We start from the raw sequence: 19,673 nt of genomic DNA on the forward strand, positions 1-19,673 counted from the left end.
TTAACCAAAACACATCCAAGTGTTGTGTGAACATACAAGGCGAGGGCCTGGGAGAATGCGGCCACTGCCAACAGTCTCTGGCTGAAGTGTGAAGTCATGAAACTGAGTGAGTGAGATTTACAGCTTCACACATTCAAACTGCTGGGCTTTTGTGGATAACCTCTGTTCTTCCAGAGAGGAAGAGCGATTAGAAATTACAGTGATTCAAAACGCTGCCAGTGAAAATGAATAAGTGAAGAATACCAAAGATGCTTGATGGTCTGCAGTCGCAGTGTCATGATTTGGAGAGACTGTCTCACTCCTGCCTGTCCATCTGTCTGCTTTTGTGAAGACATAAAACCAGACGACAAACAATAAACAACATTGATGTTTGTGAGCTGAAGCGCTGTGAGCTGGACAACCCTTTCTGTCTCTCAACATCTCAGACTACACTGAATCTTTTCAAGCGTTACCTTTCTCTTAAAATGTACAGCCATCATATTTTTTCCACACGAAGTATGTGTCTCAGTGATTAACATAGTGATATAGTATTGCACTTTTATAAGGTTCGGGGGCTCATGACAGACTTTAAGATTTTAAAAAGAATGTAAAAATGGAAGCAGCAGAGGCAGAGATATCCAGATGTTTAGTTTGTAGTATGGGTCAAGCTCCAAAAACGCTGGATCCTACACTTCCCATAATGCAACTGGATAGCATGTTAATTAGACCCTTCCCTGTGTGGCACTTTCAAACTCCACATCCCCAGTTTGTAACATAGACTTTCTGATCATAATATGCAGTCAGATGTGTAAGTGACCCTTTAATTAATTGTTTTCTACTGAGGGTTTCGACCTGGTTGGTGGTGATTTTGAGAATCATTGATTCATTAAGAAGATATTATTAAAGAGCAACTCCGCAGCAGCTGGAAATCTTGTATTTCTCACTTCACTGCAACAATGTATTAGTGTATTCCAGGGTACACCGTGACATCACTGTTGGGTGTGGTTACAGGTGTAACAGGTGCAGAACCAGTGATGCTTGAAACTTTCAACCAAAGAGGGCAGTAAACACTGCTTTTCACAGCTATTAAAAGTTTTAAAAGTATATTGAGTGTAAATATGAAAATAAGTATATTTTAAATGATTTACTATCATTCATGGTAGTTGGTTCTTCCTCACTATGCATAATGTCTTATTGTATTATTCTGTTAATTTCTTGTATATATCTACATTTGAATTTTAACTTAACTTATTGTAACATGTGTACGTACTGTATGTTCCATTTGGAGTATTATGTCACATTTAGTTTTCATATAATTGTAATTGTTTCTCTGTGTGTGTTGTTCAGTGTTTTCTGCTGCTTGTATTTTACTTTCATAATGCTGTAAGACATTTTTTATTTTTTATACACTTTTGTGCTTAATGTACACTTTTTTATACACTGGAAATACTGGTTGTACTGTGTTTAACATTCCTAATTCTCTCTATTCTTTATGTTGTTTCTTTGATGTACGGTTTTGCAGCTGCAACGCCCACCAGATAACTGACATCTCTTCTCATCTAACACCTGGGAAAACCAGAAGTTTTATCTACTCCTCCAAAGAAGTTGTTGCATTTGAGCAACTGTAGCACTCAGTTCTGTTTGTATGCTACTGTCAGTTTGGGGTGTATTCATTTACTGGGCCCATTTGCTCTGTAGGCCAGGCTGCAGGTGCTCATGATGTGTGATGTTGTAATCAGGACTGTTTGTTGAATCAGAGGGATGTAACACATACTGGCAGACAGAACCTTCATCTACTTCTTTTCCAAATGTCCTTCCATCCCTCCAGCACTGACAGGAAAACACAACACCAAATGAAGCGACAGTGATTTGTTGGCGGATAATCAAAGAAGAAATCTCTCCGACGCAACAAAAGACCAACTCTGAAAACCAACGAGCCAGGCGGGACATTTGTAAGACTCTCTCGCTCTGTATGAAAGGTGAATAAGTGCTGCTTGACAGACTGATGGGTTCTTTCTCCAGAGTGGATGGAGCCGCCATCATCAAACAGTGCACGCCTGAGAGGAACGGTCCGGTACAGCAGCCGTTTCCAATCATATGCCATCAAGGCCTGAGAGTCGGCAGGTTTTCATTCCAACAAAGGTCAAAAACAGCTGATTCTGCTGATGCGTTCCTTCCTTTCCTGTGGTGTTTAGTTGAAGTGAAATGTAGAATAACTGTATAGCCCCCAAATAACATGACTACTACCAGAAAATGATACAGGAAAGATTGAAAAGAAAAAAAAAAGATTTGTTGGCTGTGAAGAACCCTTTTAGAAACGTTCTCTATAGCATCATGTAAAAATGAACCGTCACAGGACTTTTAACCTGCTGCTCAGGGCGTTTTCAGACCTGTTTTTTTTAGTCTGGTTAAAATGGACTCTAGTTGCTTTTCCTCCTTGGTACGATTCGTTTGGGCACATCTGAACACAGCAAGTGCGCTCATGTGCAGACCAAAACAACCACACCTAGACCCTTTAGAGGAGGTGGTCTCAGTCTGGTCCAAAAAGAACTGGTGGGAACATGACTTGACCATGATCCCACCCAACAACAAGGTGTCCTCTGCAAGTTTGAGTTAAATGGCCCCCATAGCCAGGTGCACTTTGAATGCTGGGTAGCAGGTGAGTGAAATCAACAGTTGCTAGCAGCTAGCTGGAGAATGAATTGAGGTCTGACTTGGACTAGCACAACAATGTACAGTGCATTTTTGATATTTGGGTAGATAGCACCTTCTTCAGAAGCTTCTTCCTGTGTTTACATTCTTGCTCCCGCCCCAGACACATCTGAGGGGACCAATGAGGGGAGAGAACGTTCTCATGTAGCTTTTAGTGATGCATTTTGGTTCGCTTGGATTTTTCTCTGTGTGAAAAGAAACTGAACCAAGTTTACCAACTCATCCACTGATTTGGAATAATGTTAACCATCATTATTATGACTTTTTAGCATCAGTCTCCACACAGTGCAATTAAATCACAATGAAATGTGTCCAATTGAGCTGTTTCTTTTTGTATTACTCTGGTGTCTTGTGATATATTTGAGGAAATTGGTTTTAAAGGTCAGTTGGGATCTTCCAAATATTACAAACACCATGATAATATTAAACCCTGGAGCCAGAATCACATATCTGCATATATTGTCACATCTCTAAGCTATATCAAAACTTAATTAGCCAAGTGTTGTAATTTGAGAATTTCAAGTTTACTTTCTTTTCTTACCTTTTTACATAAAATGTACCAGAGAAGCAATACCCAAAGAGCTTAGAATCACATTAGGATCTCTACTGTGATTCATTAATCTATTTAAAAAGGGAACTCTTTGAACCATTATGCTTCTATATATAACTGCCAGAACCTTTGAAGAACTACTCATTTTCTGGGTGTAACCAGGCACAAGGCAGTTTCCATTAGAGCTAAAATGGTCCTGCTTATTACAACGTGTGCCTGACACTCACTTCCCACACCCCAACACCAAAAACACACTCCAAACCTTACCCACCACCTCTGAAGGGTATTTTGGGTGCCATTACACTTCTAAAAAGGCCATTATCTTTCTTTCTCCATCTTTTTCATCATTACCATTCTTTTTCTATTTGTCTTCCACCATTTTTTCTTTCTTTCATGGTGTCTCCTCAAACATGCCTGCATGTACACCCCCCCCCCCCCCCCACACTTCCCCAACACCGCCAACTTCAAAAGCAGGAATAAAGTTTGAACTCTGTGCCTGTTTGTTGCTTACAGAGAAAAGCTTCTTTCACATCTTCTTCATGTCTTTTTTGCTGTAAAGAAGGACATGGGGGCTTCAGAGAGAGAGGGAGAGAGCGTCACCTGCTGCCAATTGAAACCGGGTGAGACACAACTTTTCATTCTGCACTTCAAAGAGCCAAGAGACAAAAAAACTTTACACCACTCCCCTTCAAAAGCCTCTATTCATAGGCCGACTATAATGGGCTGAGGAGTGGGCTAGCGTGTGTGCTTATGTGTGTGTGTGTATGTGTGTGTGTGTTCATACCTGGTCACAAGCATCTTTGCAACGCGATGACTCGGCAGCATGCTGGCAACAGGAGGGGTCTGCAAACACAGATGCACCATGTTAGTTGTGATTTTGTTTTTAGTTCAGAGCATTATCACTAAGAGAGCTAAAAATGTTAGGTTTGTCCTGAGGATGGCGTCGGAGGAAAGGTCATGGAGTGTCCAGAGTTGAAAGGGCTTAAAGGATTTTAAGAGTTGTTTTTGTCCGTAAGTTTAATTTCAACAACCTGTACAGCTGCAAACCGGCTGCCTCTATTGTTTCTTGTCCTGAAGAGTGAGGTTATATGAGAGTGGATGGTGCAACACAATTAACATGACAGCTTCCTTCATGTTGGACATTCTGGCTCTCTGTTTGCTTTAAGGTCACCAGGGCAGATTCATGTGTCACCGTTCACCAGAGTAGAAACAGTGTTCATTTTACCAACAATAACTGACAAATATTTGTTGACAACCTTTTTTTCCACAACGAAAACAAGACTAAAACTAAATAAAAGGTCATCTTTGAAGACTAAAATGGATTACATTTTTCGTCAACAAATAGAAACTAAACAATAATGTGATGGATGAATGGAACAAAGTCTTCTTCAGCCTGCATGCATCTGCAGGGTCACACACTGCATCTCCTGATTAGTAGAATGCTATCCCAAAATAACTTGATTTTCACTTGAGTTGATTTTGACTAAAACTATTATGGATTTTCAACAAAAGAATAAGACTGAAACTAAATTAAAATCAGGCATCACAGTGAACTCTGGTCTGACAGGGGCCTTAAAGGAGACGTATTCTGCACATTTCCAGGTCCATATTTTTAATCTGGGGCTCTACTGGAATATCTTTACTTGATTTATAGTTAAAAACCGCTTATGTATCTTATACTGACCCTTTACACAGCCCCCCAGTTCAGCCTCTGTCTGAAACAGGCCGTTTTAGCTCCTGTCTCTTTAAGGCCCCTCTCTCTTCTGATTGGTTAGCACCTGGAAGCTGCGTCTCAGCCAACTTCCGGCGGCTACGTAAATGAACTATAGTAGTAGGATTTTACTACTTTTTCTCGTTCTTTACTCAAAATGTCAACTTCTAAAATGCATCTGTACACGTTCAAGCCGGAATCCAATCTGAGATATGTGAGTGGACAACGCAAACAACACATGGAAAACCTTAGCAACAGCCTTGGCAACCAAGGCCACAAACAAAGCATTCAGAGCAGGTTGAAGCCTTGACTTCTGACTTGCAGGCAGCATTTCCACATACATTAACTTTAAGTTTTGGAACTTGGAACTGCAGATCTCTGCCAGGTGTGTCTGGGGGCATGTATAGTCTCAGTTTTCTTTAAGATGCATAGAATAGTATAATGCTATTTTAAATGAGCATCCTCCTGGGCTTGCTTAACTGTATAAACTTAATAAGGTAACAATAAATGGGACGATCCAGTCCAAACACTGTTATTAATTGAGAACATTTTGTTGTAATACACCACACTAAGTAAAGCCCTTCCTACAGTCAAGATGGTGGCAAAGATAACAAAAGCAGGGATTTATTCATCTCATATCATGCCAAACTTTAGTGATTCATAACATATTGTGTATGGAATTAATCTGCGGATGCTCAAAGATGCTCAAGATGAGACCAAACTTTTCGATGGATGTCAGTTTGTGAGCCACAACAAAGGCTAAAATGTGGCCCGAAACAGACTTGTTTTTAGCCTCGCTGATTGCTGGAAATGTCTTTTGCTGCAGTTGTTGAAGTCGACGGTGGTATAAAATGTGTTATAAAATAGGTTTTTCAAACATTGTGAATCACTGCAACCATAAGAGGTCTTTGAGCATACAGTCATAAATGTGCACAAAGAAATAATAGGCTGAGTTTAGCTGCAGACAGATACACACACACACACACACACACAACCAAACACATGATCTCCTCCAGGCTTACACCTGGCAAACATAATAAAAGAAAATCACAAAAAGCATAATATGTCCCCTTTAAGAACATTCATATGTAGTGATATGGTCTAATAACATATCAGCTGTCAGCAGCTTCCATGAAATAATATTGACATTTCACAACCTCAGATGATTTCAAATGATCGCAAAATGAGACAGAAAGAAAAAATAGCTGAGATTGTAGTCCGACTGCGGTGTCCTAAATAGATAGCAAAATTGATGTGACCCAGATTCAGCCAACACCTGAAACTTTCAGCACTTTCACCTGGCCCACATACTGCGTGGAATGATGGCACTTGATGATGGCGGTCTGCTCCTGTTTCCCAGATCTGGGCCACAAGCAAGCCATGTGTCAACCAAGAACAAACCAGATAAACCAGAACTGGCCCACATCCAGACTACACATACCTGAGAGCACTGCATCTTTACCAAAAAAGACTCACCTTTGATTTGGGATATTTGGGCCATATTTGCTATTTTAAATGTGGGCCATTTCATGCTCACATCCATTTAGTCTGGGCCAGAAGAAGGCCAGCGGTGCCCCATCATTGCCTGAAGTGGCCCACTTCCATATGCTATCTGGAAAAATTTCCATCTTCCATCAATTTCTATCCCAGCACTCGGTATTACTTGGATTTCAACTGTTTTTTAGCTGTACAGAGGTTACTTGGAAGGGATATTGAAATTGTGTAAGAAACATCATGTTATGTTTATGTTTCCACATCCAGCTCTCCCTAAGTCTCTCTCAGTCCAAAGTGCTGGCTGTGTCGGTGTTGCCAGAAGGTGTATAGAGTAGAATCTGTCTCTTCAATGGGGACATCTGGGGAAAAAAATACCAGTCACGCTCCGAACGCTGACAGCAACTGTGGGATGATGCTTGCTTGACACAGAGACTCAAAACAACATCTATATCACCCGTGTAAATGTGCTTGCTTCATAGCTAAACAGGGGTAACAAACACACACACACACAGCCAGGGGGGGTGTTTGCTGGCGGGAGAGCTCCAAACCACAGCCCAGCCCAGGGTTCCAGTAAGTGACTTGGCTCGGTTCGCTGTCAACAAGCTGCTCCCTCCTCCTCAGTGTGGACTCTTAACACAGCGAGTCTGAGCTGGACAGATATACAGCTACTCAGACGTGCAGGCAGTCAGACGCTTCTGCCAATCTGCGTCTTTTATCCATTACAGCCTCACCCCGAAATGAAGAACATCTACTCCTCCCCGTGAGAGGTGAAACTTCAAGTTGGTTAAACTACATAACTGCAGCATTAACTTTTAGACACCAGATCAGTTTTTCTGCTCTGACCAGCAGGGCTGTAGAACGGTAGGTGATTTTTAATTGGTGCATTATCTGCATACATGCTGTGTGACTGAATGAATAAACACTTTGACAAACATCATCAGTAGGGCAAAGCTCCTCTGACTCTTTTTGATCATGTATATGCTGTTTAAGTGCAGCCGATCGAACAGTAAAGGTGACATCACTGATATATCTTACAGAGCTGTGAAGTGGGAGGATGTATTTCAAGCACCCCTGGTTCCAATAATAAACATCCTCTTAATTTATCCCTTAGACGATGTTACGTGATTCACAACTGGAGCTCTTCAACAACTTGGATCGACATTAAACTCTCCTGGTTGACTCATCAGTACAAAAGATCAAACATCAAACCACATAGTTGAAAATTTGGTCGTGTGTGCTGCTAACAGAGGATGGAATCTAAAGGTCAAAGTGTTGAGAAATTTTACAACGTACAGCATAAATCAGTTCACATTCCATTTCTGGGTCACTTTGTTGTTTGCTTGCAACAACAACTTTTGTTTACGACAGCAAAGTGTTTTGCATTCATAATCTTACTGGCTTCTTCTCCATTGCAAAGGCAACCAAGGCCTATTGGTATTGTAGTGTTCTTTCAGCCATCCGCCGTGCCAAAATGACGGATAAAACATGATTTCTCAGAAAACCAAGATGAAATAATTGAACATAGGACTGTTAGTGTGGACATGGTTTATATTTGATGTAAAATAGATGTGTAAAGTTGATTCCCTGTCCTTATTTGGAGCTTTCTCTTGCATTTCCAGTTTACCCCCCCCCCCCCCCCCCCCCAAGCCAGCCAGCAGCCTCTTTGTTACACTCTCAAAGTGACCACTGCTGGCTGCCATTATGAGACTTAAAAGAAAAGTGAGTGTACTTGACAGGCCTTACTCAGGTCGATGAAAACCATAACACCCGCTTATCAGCATGCTTGTATGTGGATAAGTGAGCATGTGACTGCATTTGTGCATGTGGGTCTATGTGTGTGTGTGTGTGTGTGTGTGTGTGTGTGTGTGTGTGTGTGTGTGTGTGTGTGTGTGTGTGTGAGCAACCCTCCAATGGTGTGTCTTCAGCTGCCTGACACTGGAGTTTCTGGATTCCATCACTGGGTCTGTTACACTCATCTTTGATGCTCTAAGGAAGAGCAGGCTTCCACTCTGTGTGTGTGTGTGTGTGTGTGTGTGTGTGTGTGTGTGTGTGTGTGTGTGTGTGTGTGTGTGTGTGTGTGTGTGAGAGAGAGAGAGAGAGAGAGAGAGAGAGAGAGACTGTATCTGCAACAGAGCTAATGACCTGCTTTATATCTTATTTCTCTGTTCTTTAGGTATGTCTTCATTTTTCTATCTCACAATTTACAAATGAGTATTTTATCAGGTGTATTATTTCTTCTCAGTCTTTTTAAACCTGTATTAAACTCTTCTTTTGGCCACTTGAGGGCAGCTGTAAACACAAAGTTGACATATTATCACCTCATAAAATTGTAGTGATGAACATGTTAGCAAACAGTTGCCTTTTCACACATCCAGCAGACACTAAGCAACATTGACCAACTCCAATATTCACTCTCCTTTTTGGTCTCCACCACCTCCTAGAAAACTTTCTTTAGCTGCTAAATGCTCCATTTTTCTTGAGTCTACCTTCCTCTAGGGTGGGAAGTTATTATCATCACACAAAATATCAAAGCTGTACATACTCTACATTCACATAATGAACTGTAACGGATTATAAATATTCATCGGTAAAGTTGTGGGCTGTAAAACCTGTAGACTTGTAGAGATAAGGACGGCTGATCATTCACTACAAGCGACTCTGTATAGTCATGTTGCTCATATAAAACCACTGATGAGAGCAGCTTTAACAAATGCTACCATTCACATCACTACACAGTAACAAAGTAGTAAATATTTTGTTCTTGTTTTTAGATCATGTAAACCACCACATGATTTGGTGTATAACATAAAAAACCTGATAGTTATAGTAGTAAGAGTTTGATGATGTAGTGGAGAGGAATCATACTGAGTATATGATATACTTGTTTTTTATGCTCTGTGCCTATTTAAGCAAAGTTCTACAGCTCATGTTGTCTACAGCACAGAAAAATCAAGTTTTGGCGACCTCGGTTTGGTGATTTTGTTAATCTGTCAGTGTAGTTTCTGACCTGAATGAACCCATTGAGGCCAGAACTGAGAGCAAATGAACTCTCTCTCTCTCTCTGTCTCTCTCTCTCACACACACACACACACACACACACACACACACACACACACACACAAGAAGAAACTGCTTGTTCAGACAATGGCAGGTGACATAATAATTTGAGGGAGGGGGAGGGGGAGGGATGATGGAGGCCATTCAGTCATGTACAGTATGAGGCCCCTAGCTGGCTGCTAATGAGCACTGGCCCCATTCTGGCTCAGCATACACACAACAGGAACAAGGACTCCCCCTCGGCTACATTGTTACATTCAGGGTCTGTGGAATGAAGCACAGTGCATTGTTGCACTTCAGTCAGCCAACCACAGTGCAGTTTACTGCCTCTGGTACACTACAATACAAAAAAACTGTTACTGGGAGCACACAGTTGTTACTCTCATCCATATGAAGACGTTTATTTTTCTCAAAAGTCTGTATCTGGCATCTCTCATCTATTTCCAGATGTAGACGCTGTCAGTACAGTAACATTCACTCTGCATGCTCATATTTTCAAAGTGTCAGGAGTCACCAGGAGATGGCGTTCAGGCAGACGGAGGGATGTTTTGGAAACGCTTCATGACTGTGAGCTTATTAAAAGATAACATTGTGACACTGTGAAATTGAATGTTTTTTTTTGTGACTCGTGTGGGATGCAGTCGTTCCACCACACAACCTTATGCTCTGTGTCGCAGCCAACGACTTCTGCAGCAATAAATCAAGCTTTCATAGCTCCCTCAGCACTGCAAATAATGCAAAGATTCATTCATTTCTCAGCTGCATTCACAGGCATCGGGCAGTGGAAGAGAGGAGTCCATGTTCTCTGCCGCAGACAGTTTGCAGCTTCGTTGCTATGTGTGTAATACTGAACTATATGCCTGTAGCGGCAACAATGAAAATGATTTATTTTATTGGCATATATTTTTATGAGATTTAAAGGGGACATATTCTGCTTTTTGAGGTTTTCTGTTATTTATAGCTGATGTCGGCTCGTTGCACAAGCCCATAAATGGCCGTCTGTTCTGTAGCCTTTGTTGCTACGGTGGTTGCTAAGGTTTTTACATGTGTTTTCGTGTTGTCCGCTTTCATATTTCGCATCGGATTCCGGCTCGATCATGTATGGATGTATTTGAGAAGTTGACAGTTGAAGTTGAGTAAAGAATGAGAAAAAGTAGTGAAATCCTGATACTATAGTTAGTTTACGTAGCCTCCTGAGCGGCCAGAAGTTGGCTGAGCTAAAACTGCCTGTTTCATACAGAGGCTGAACCGAGGGGCTGTGTAAAGGGCCAGTACAAGATAAACAAGGAGGTTTTTTAACTGTAATTCATGCAAAGATATTCCAGTAGAACCCTGGAAATGTGCATAATATGTCCCCTTTAAGCTGTTTATTAATTTTGGAATCATATGTTTGCATATATAACACACGTAGCATGATAGCTCATTTATCTAAAACATTAAACCTTGAAAAAGCAATTCTACTTTCTATATTTCTAATTTTTCCAACCTCTTATACCCCAAGTTGCCAAAGAACTACAATACATCATCATAATTTCTTCTTTGCGAGCGAGGGTGTCGTAGTGTCGACGTGGTAGATTCATACACTCTGGAGACCGTTTTGGAAGAGCTCTGTTTCGGGGGGGTGGAAAACACAAAGTGTGGACATACTTTGTGGTGAAAGTGTTTTTAGTCCTGGGTAAACTTAAGTGTGATTCCTAGACCTTACTTACTCCCAGAGATAGGGGTTGTGTCAGCATGAGGTCTGAGATCTCTGCAGGGGGAACATATGGCCCAACTGTGGGAGGTTACACAAAACACTGGGGGGTATCTGAGACTGTGTGTGTGCATGTGGGGGGTGCAAAGCTATGTGGGGGTTTGAAACAACATCGAGAGAGGCTGTTACTCTGAGGGCAACGAGAAGTCAACATGCCTGATGGTTCAACCTGTGATTCCATGGACACACTACGCAACTTTTAATATCATCAGATCGCGACAGGCGACAGGTGACAGGAGGTCACATGTTACAAGATCTTTCACAAGAAGGAGTCCCCGACGAGTCTGGTGGGTCTCCAAACTACGTTTTGTCAAGAAAACATACGTGAGAAGTGACATGTGACACCATGTGTGACCCAGACTACACTACAGCCAAAATGGTTTCATCTTTAACAATGTGTTGTATTTTAAAAGCTTGTTATATTATCCATTGTGTCAAATCTTCATCTGAAAAGTAACTAAAGCTCAAATAAATGTAGTGGAGAAGAAAGTACAATATTTCCCTCTGAAATGTAGTGGAGAGGAAATATAAAGTAGCATCACATGGAAATACTCAAGTAAAGTACAAGTACCTCAAAATTGTACTTAAGTACACTACTTGAGTAAATGTACTTAGTTACTTTCCACCACTGGTTTCAAGATACACTATATACAAGTTGCATGTACTTTGTGATGTAATTGTTTCAATTGCATGTTCAGACAGACTATTTTTATAAGCTTTGTTTCACACATTTATTGAAAAGGTAGGTCTATATAAAATATCATATTAAACATAACAACACAAACTTGTGTTCACACAATCCAAAAAGCAAGTGTGGCAATTTCACCACATGGAAAAATAAACAAATTCCACACATAGTGCAAAATTGAAGAAGCATAGCATTTCACATGCTAGTTTTGCAGTCTTTACAAAAAGCTTTGGTGTGGAGAACCCTGATGTGGCATGTACTGAGGATGAAGATGAGTACTGGTGGCGGAGGTGTAATGATGGGGTGGAGTGTGTACGGTTTTGGTGGTGCATGTGAGGAGGAGGAGGGTCTATTCCTTTCAGTGTCTCATTGGCTGTAGCTCGTTGCATGGCTCCCCGACAGGAGCAGATATTTCACCTGCGTGATAACTTGCGGGTGTCTGCGAGGCATCAGCGAGCTCTCGGATCGCATCTTTGAACAGTTCACACGTAGCAACTGAGCACCGATTTGCGAGCCAAGCGAACGCCGATTAACCTCAGTCAAAAAAAACTGTTGGCAAGTTGAAAATCAGGGCTTAAATCATGTAATGTGAACTCGGCATTAGCTGATATTTGCAGCATCAGTCACACCTTGATCTGCATCCAGGTGCGCCTGCATCTGAGGATACGTATCACATCCAAATCATACATGTACACCATCCAAGAGACAAAAGAGGCCAAAACAGAAAAACCGAGCAGCGAAAGCAAAGGCATCGTCTGTACACACAGACTGACAATAACAATCACAGTGCATGAGAATTCCACATTAATGCCAAATCTGAATTCTCATTGGAGCCGATGCTGACATGGATGTGGCGTAAATGTGGTGAAGGCAGCCAGCTGGTGGCCATCTACGAGCCAAACTACATGCAAGAGCATCAATCCAGTGTGGAGTGAGAGAAATATCTGGTCAGTGATGGAAAACAGCGCTGTGGTTTCTGGGGAGTGGAAAAATCTCAGAAGCTGGGAATGCAACAGATTCTGCCTTTAACAATTCCACGCAATGTTGTGCAACACTTCCAAACTGAAATGTCACATTCAAATTTGACATTTGAAGAATTTTGATACCATTAAATTACTATTAACAGATGAATTAATAATCTTTTAATGAATGAAGTATACAAATCAAACCACAGATAAATGAATATACTTGAAAATAATAACACTTAAAATGTTAAAACTACAAAATAAATATGTTTATGAATCCTAAATCCAAGAGTTTGCTTTGGAGTTAAAGTAAAAATGGAATTTCTGTTATCATGCAATTACTCCATCAAGAACCATATATTGCACTGAGGCCTTCCATAATGACAACTTTTCACAATAAAGTTACATGCAAAGAGTCAGAATTAAGGTAGAACGATTTGAGGAAAATATTAAATTAAGATTTTCAAACCAGTTTAGCATTTGTCATTTAAATTACCATCATTTTCTATAAGGTAAACTCCAGGCCTGTTAGCTTACATTTAATATCAAAAATTACCATAACATTCACATTGACGTCCTCTTATGCTAATGATGGCAAACCTCTGTTTAATACCATCTGACGATGTAAAAGTTTTGATATGTGACTGAAAAGCCTGAATGATGCACTGCAGCTGTTTGAGCTAATGTTAGCTTCACAAAGTGACAGGACCAGCTGCTTCACAGCTCTCAATCCCAGCAGCCCCAGTTCACAGCTTTTCATCAGATCAGCTTAAAGACTGATGTTTTTAAATGTTTAATCTACACTTCAAAAATGAAAATGACACACATGGTGCTTTTTTTTTCTCTCTCTAAAACAACATCTTTAGCGGAGTGTAAACAGTAGACACACCAGCATGCGGACAGCACACTAACCGCACGACAGCAAGGAGTTTTATTTTGAAGTTCATTGGCTACAGCTGAGTGAATTTGATGCTGCGATTGTCATATTAGCCAGTTAAACAGTCACGATCTCTGACTAACACTCTAACCTCTTACAGCTTGTTAGACATTAAATTTACATCATCATCATTTAGTGAAAACATGATAAGGATAAAAACACTGCCAGTGATGATATGATATAAAAATGATGACTTGTCAAGCATGACCATGGACACCTCCTGTTGTTCAGTCCAACACATGAAAACACTCCTGGATGATCCTCACTGGTTCATATGAATGTTTTTGAAATATGGTGACATAAAATGCTGCCTATATAACTTAAAAACAAACAAACATATATATCAGACAACATATATGCTGACACCGATAAACACTGATATATCTGTAATAGGCTAAAATCATCCGATAATATCAACATCACAGTTGGGGTCTACTATTATTCCTGCTTGTAGGCACTCTGTAACCTTGTTGGCAAGTCTCCAGCACTACACAATCACTTTCATCCGTGGACAAGTTGAATCCAGAACAGTCTACACAACTTGAACTCAGTCACATCATCAACACTTTATAAAAAAAAAAAAGAACAAAAAAAAACTGCTACTTGGCAACAGCTGTGATTTACAGTCAACCACAGTCTCATTGATTTAGTAAACCCAATAGTTAAAAGCTAGAAATTAACATTCCAAAAAACATCCAGAGCATTGTTTGTGTTCCCCGTCTGTTGATCATCCAGAGGCTCTGCCACAACTGCATGTCCCACATACCATTTATACAATATAAAACCCTACTAATGATCAATTATCAATCATTATGAATTATCAGTTGTATCTTCAACTGTTGGTCAAGAGACTAACTGTGCCACAGTGCTACTGGCTAGTTAGCATTTTGTGAGCACCTCCATGGCTTTAAGGGGCACTTGAGTGTTTCAGTATTGCACTTTCAGAAAGTTGAAGGACATGCCAGACAAAAGCTTTTTATAAAGTATGTCCTTTGCAGCAGAAGAGTGGAGCATTTAGCAGCTAAAGAGACAGATACTGTTCTCAGGAGTTGCTGGAGACCAGAGGTGTGTCACATCCTTCATGATGATAATACTGGCATGAATCTTGATGTGATGAAGTCATATCAAGATATCATCGGTATTGTAACGCGTTGACGTATTTATGTCTTTACTGCATACAACAGCAACACGCACTGAACGCTGAGAATGAATGTAACGTTGCTGTAAAGGATTAGTTTAAAAGAATGGAACAACTTGAGTCGTGTGGAAGTGATTTGATAACATGAGCCTTCAGAGAACAACTTACTCCATCTATTAACAACTAGAGCTGCAACAATACGTTGATTCATCCATTAGTTGAAACAGCAGAGAATTTCATCAGCGACTATTTTGACAATCCATCGTTTAGATCATTTTTCAAACAACAACGACACATATCTGATGATTTTAGCTGCTCAAATTGAAAAATTTTGCTGCTTTTTCATGTCTTACGTCTTCATAAATTGAATATCGTGACTGACTGTTGGTCGGACAAAACAAGACATCTGATGATGTCATTGGGCTTTGTCCGTCTGCATCGAGTTAAGTTAGTTGAATGTTTGGTATAAACAAACTGGACTCAGCCAACTAACATCAGTAGAGCAAGTCTGTTTACATCAGTGACTCTGAGCAGAGTCACATCAGTCACACACTCACATATATAGTATGTGTGTGTGTGTGTGTGTGTTACATAGGAAAGCTGAAAGGAGAGTCAATTCAGAATGAATGACTCCAAACCAATGCTAATGTTGTTCTTTATCTGCTGTATGTGTAATAGGCCAGCATGAAACCCATATGTCCCTGAATCCTACACTTCCCATAATGCATCTTTCATTAGAGCCTCCGCCTCCGCTTTCAAACTCTGTCTTGTAGAGGCAGAGTTGGAATTTAACCTACAGTATTTCCAAGGTACACGGAGAAGGGGAATTTTTTTGGGAGGATTAAAGTTCCAGCGACACGGAGGACGTCATACAACTGTTTTCATAGACTGAGTAGTGCTCCTAATGACTAGTAACCTTTACACTATGCAAACAAATGATCTGCAGAAACGCCACAGCGATTAGCACTAAACAGAAAAACTGCAGAAAATAAATAACCCTGTCTGCAGAAAAGTATACAGTGCAGACAGAACCAGTGAGGAAACATGATGAGGAGCAGAACTGAATATAGATTATAAATATACTTCAACTTGAAGAGCGCTTGGTTTTCTGTATTCTAGCTTATCACAGCATCTTGTCAATAACAGAAAGCTAGTTTCTTCACTTTTTGTTTCCCCCATCAGAGCCACTAAAAAGCACGATTTCCACTATGGCAAAAAAAAAAAATCTGGAAAGAGCAGACACGCTGGTGACTGGGAGCCAGCTGCTGGGACGATAAGGAGAGGAATTTCAGTGCACCCCCTTCTATTTAAATGTAACATTACTCTGGGTTTCCTGCCAGCCGGCTTCCTGTGTGTACATATAGGAGGAGGAGGAGGAGGTGGAAGGAGAGAGAGTGGACATGACGGTGGGGCTCGGTGTGTTTTTTTCAGGGCATTTCAGAAAGCATGTGATGTTGATTTATTAAGTTTTTGTCTATTTTTTTTTTTTTTAGTCCTGGATTCATCTAAAAGCATCTTGGTGGTTTTGCCCATTTAGTACAAACCATGTATACTTTACACCACTGCAGGCTATTTTCCAGAGCACGGTGCAGTGTTTCATGTTTTTAAATGTGTTTGTTGTGTTTTTCCTTCCTCGCAGCCATTTGTTTCATTTCATTCCACTACAGGATGTAAATCAACTCACAATGACTGTCTAGCAGGCTGATGCTTCTCAGTGAACATCACATCTGCTTCCACTGTTTGCACTTGTGTTATTGTTGCACTGTAGGGCTGCCACTAATGAATATTTTCTTTATCCGTTAATCTGTTGGTTCTTTTCTTGATTAATTGATTCATCTATAACATGTCAGGAAACGGTGAAAAATGTCGATCGCTGTTTCACGAAGTGCGAGATGCAACTTAAAATCGTCCACAACCAGAAGATATTCAGTTTATTATCATAGAGGATGAAATAAACCAGAAAACTATCACATGTGAGATGCTTTAACTGCTGACTAATCGATGAATCGACCAATCGTTGCAGCTCTATTGCATGGTACTGTTATATTGAGTATGCACTGAATTATTCTACAACAATACTATTAATGTGACAACAGTGAAAGCAGAAATGAATAATAAAAATAAGATAGTAACCTGCCACTGTGCGCTTACAAAACTTACCTAGCTTGTCGTGCTACATGTAGCTACATTATAAATTGATTTAAAGAACTTAAATACAAAGTCAAGAGGTTGTGTTATGTAGCACAAGCTGGTGAAGCTTTTAAATGCGTTCCCACACATGCATACATAATGCACGTAGAACAGGAGGAACAGGTGGCCAACATTATTTTTTGCCCTGGGGCCCTATAGAGGGTTAATCTGGCCCTGGTCTCTGAATGTTGATTTTCAAACAGAAAGTAGACAATAATAGCTGTTCTCACATTAAACACATTCATAAAACACAATGGTATAAATACACTTTGCAAGAATGGTTGGCAGGAATGTTAAGTATACAGTGTTTGTACAAACTGGTCTAAAATGGGCAAAGGATTTTGATTTTTCTGCAAATTAGCCAAAACTTGTTATCTCTATGAAATCTCAGAAGGCAAGAGGTTAGTGCATAAATGCTGAAAAGTCATTAAAAATATATTTGATGGCCTCTGGGTTTTTCACATCAGAAAAAATATCTATAAAAACCTTCAAATACTGATTTGATGGGCACAAAACCAACATATGGGGTTCCAACTATTGTTCACTATCTGTGAGTGATAGCTGTTGCTCAGCCTGCTGACAGCTACAACATACATGACTGCAAACACCGGACTGTTCATAAACCTCTGACCGTCTCTCTGAGCGGCTAAACTGCCATTTTTCACAGGATATAAAACCATAACAATCCATCTGTGGTGTGTATGGCTCAGTTCTACTGTCTAACAACACTCCACCATGCAGATGACAGAATCTGTAAGTTTCTAAACAAAGCTAAGTTACAGATTTCAGTTCAAAACATTTCAAATAATGAACATTTCTTCAAATATGTTGAAGAAGAGTGAACAACAGTGACACTCGTGTTAGTGTGTGTGGGACACAGACGCAGAGCAGAGAAGCCTCTTGTATGCTACCACTCTCCTTCCTGCATTCCTCAGAGCCACAGCAGACTCTCTGGGGGGAGAGTTTAATGGATGGAGGTCAAAGGTCACTTCCTGTGCATTGATTAATTGAGATTTGCCATACGGAGCTGAGCATTAAAGGATCAACAGAGCATGTTTAGAAGAACAGGGGAGAAGATTCAAATAAACGCACGGCACGGTCATTTATCATGTGAAGAGATAAACAATATGTATCAGCTGAGAGTTTTGTGCTTGATAATCATCAGAATTATGAGTTTTTTCACACTGCCGGGAATGAAATTGAGCTTTTTGCATATTAGTCAATGATCCCTATCCCACAACAAGTAAGATCTAAGAAACGAGAGTAAACTGAGTCAACATTTGGTATTTAGTAACATTTGGTGACATGTGAGGCTGAAATGAAAGAATGAAAAACGTTTGTGCTTCAATAAAGTTCCCCTCAGTGAAGGCACTTCAAACAGCCTCTCTTGACAGAGTTCAGTGGGAGACACTGATGAATGGAACATTTACTAGTTCCTGATACAGAGCTAATATCCTCTGCCAGACGCCTCGGATTGACATCTGTGCAAGAGACGTGAACAGACTTTCAGGGAGAGGAGCGGGACAGGCTGGCGTTCCTGTGATGGACTTAGTGAAAATGTGACTTTTACAGGCCCCAGAGGCCTCGCCAGAGAGTCTCTTACTGTGTGTGCACGTGGACTGCTCTCTGACTATTTGTTTGTAAGGTCATTATTGCTTTTTTTTTATAAATGATATTCGTATTTTGATGTCATTGTGACGGTTGTTTCTCTGTATCTGTCGGTTATTTAATTATGTGATGTAGTGTCTACATAGAGAAGCAGGTAGAAACAATCTGTTTGTACCGTGTTGCTCCTGAAGAACACCCTGTGAGGCTTTTAACAAGACTTCTCTCCTTGCTCTTTTATTTTCTGTTTAATATTAATTTATGACAGAATGTAGAGATTGGGCTGCTCAGGTAGTGACGCATAACCTCAACATCCAAGCTTCTATTTCAGCAACAGTCCTTTGTTGTATGTTTTACACATCACTCTACTAGTTTCCTTTGCTCTTTGCACTTTCATCTCCCAAATAAAGGCAAAAAAATGCCAAAAAATAGTATTAAAAAAATGTTGAAAGTGGTCAAACAACTACAGTGTTTACATGCAGACAAGAAAGCAGCTTACTCAGGAAAAACACGTGAAACGGACAACCTGTTTATGTGCGTTACGGTAACCCTGGTATACATGCAGCAGGTCAGATTTCTCAATCACAACCTCAATTTTCTGTCATTTAAGTATGAAAGTGATTTAAGACGCTGCCTCCTGGTCAGCTCTGAAGTGAGAGCAGTGTTCTTTATGGCATGAAAGTGCTCTTCTGTAAGTAAAAACAGACTGTAACAGTGACGCAGGACATCTGTATCAGTCAAAGCGCATCAGCTGATCCTCCGTTACAACCCTCCTCCTGAACCAGGGTTGGACGCAGGTCAGACACTGCTCTGCTTTGGTGACCGGCAGTTTTTATCAGGGATGGAAATGATTAATTGAAGTGATATTGACGCTCTTTCCTTTCATCTTTTTGT

The 19,673-nt window shown here is 40.4% G+C and overlaps 1 protein-coding gene across 1 annotated transcript in view; it reads right to left on the reverse strand.

Moving 5' to 3' along the window:
- The window catches only part of reck (reversion-inducing-cysteine-rich protein with kazal motifs), a 97,675-nt gene that overhangs the window by 65,917 nt on the left and 12,085 nt on the right, over positions 1–19,673 (reverse strand). Inside the window, exon 2 of the mRNA XM_042399019.1 lies at positions 4,026–4,084. Coding sequence (XP_042254953.1) covers positions 4,026–4,084 — 59 coding nt within the window. The remainder of the gene's footprint in view (positions 1–4,025; positions 4,085–19,673) is intronic.

Source organism: Thunnus maccoyii, chromosome 21, assembly GCF_910596095.1.
Source record: "Thunnus maccoyii chromosome 21, fThuMac1.1, whole genome shotgun sequence".
NCBI lineage: Eukaryota > Metazoa > Chordata > Actinopteri > Scombriformes > Scombridae > Thunnus > Thunnus maccoyii.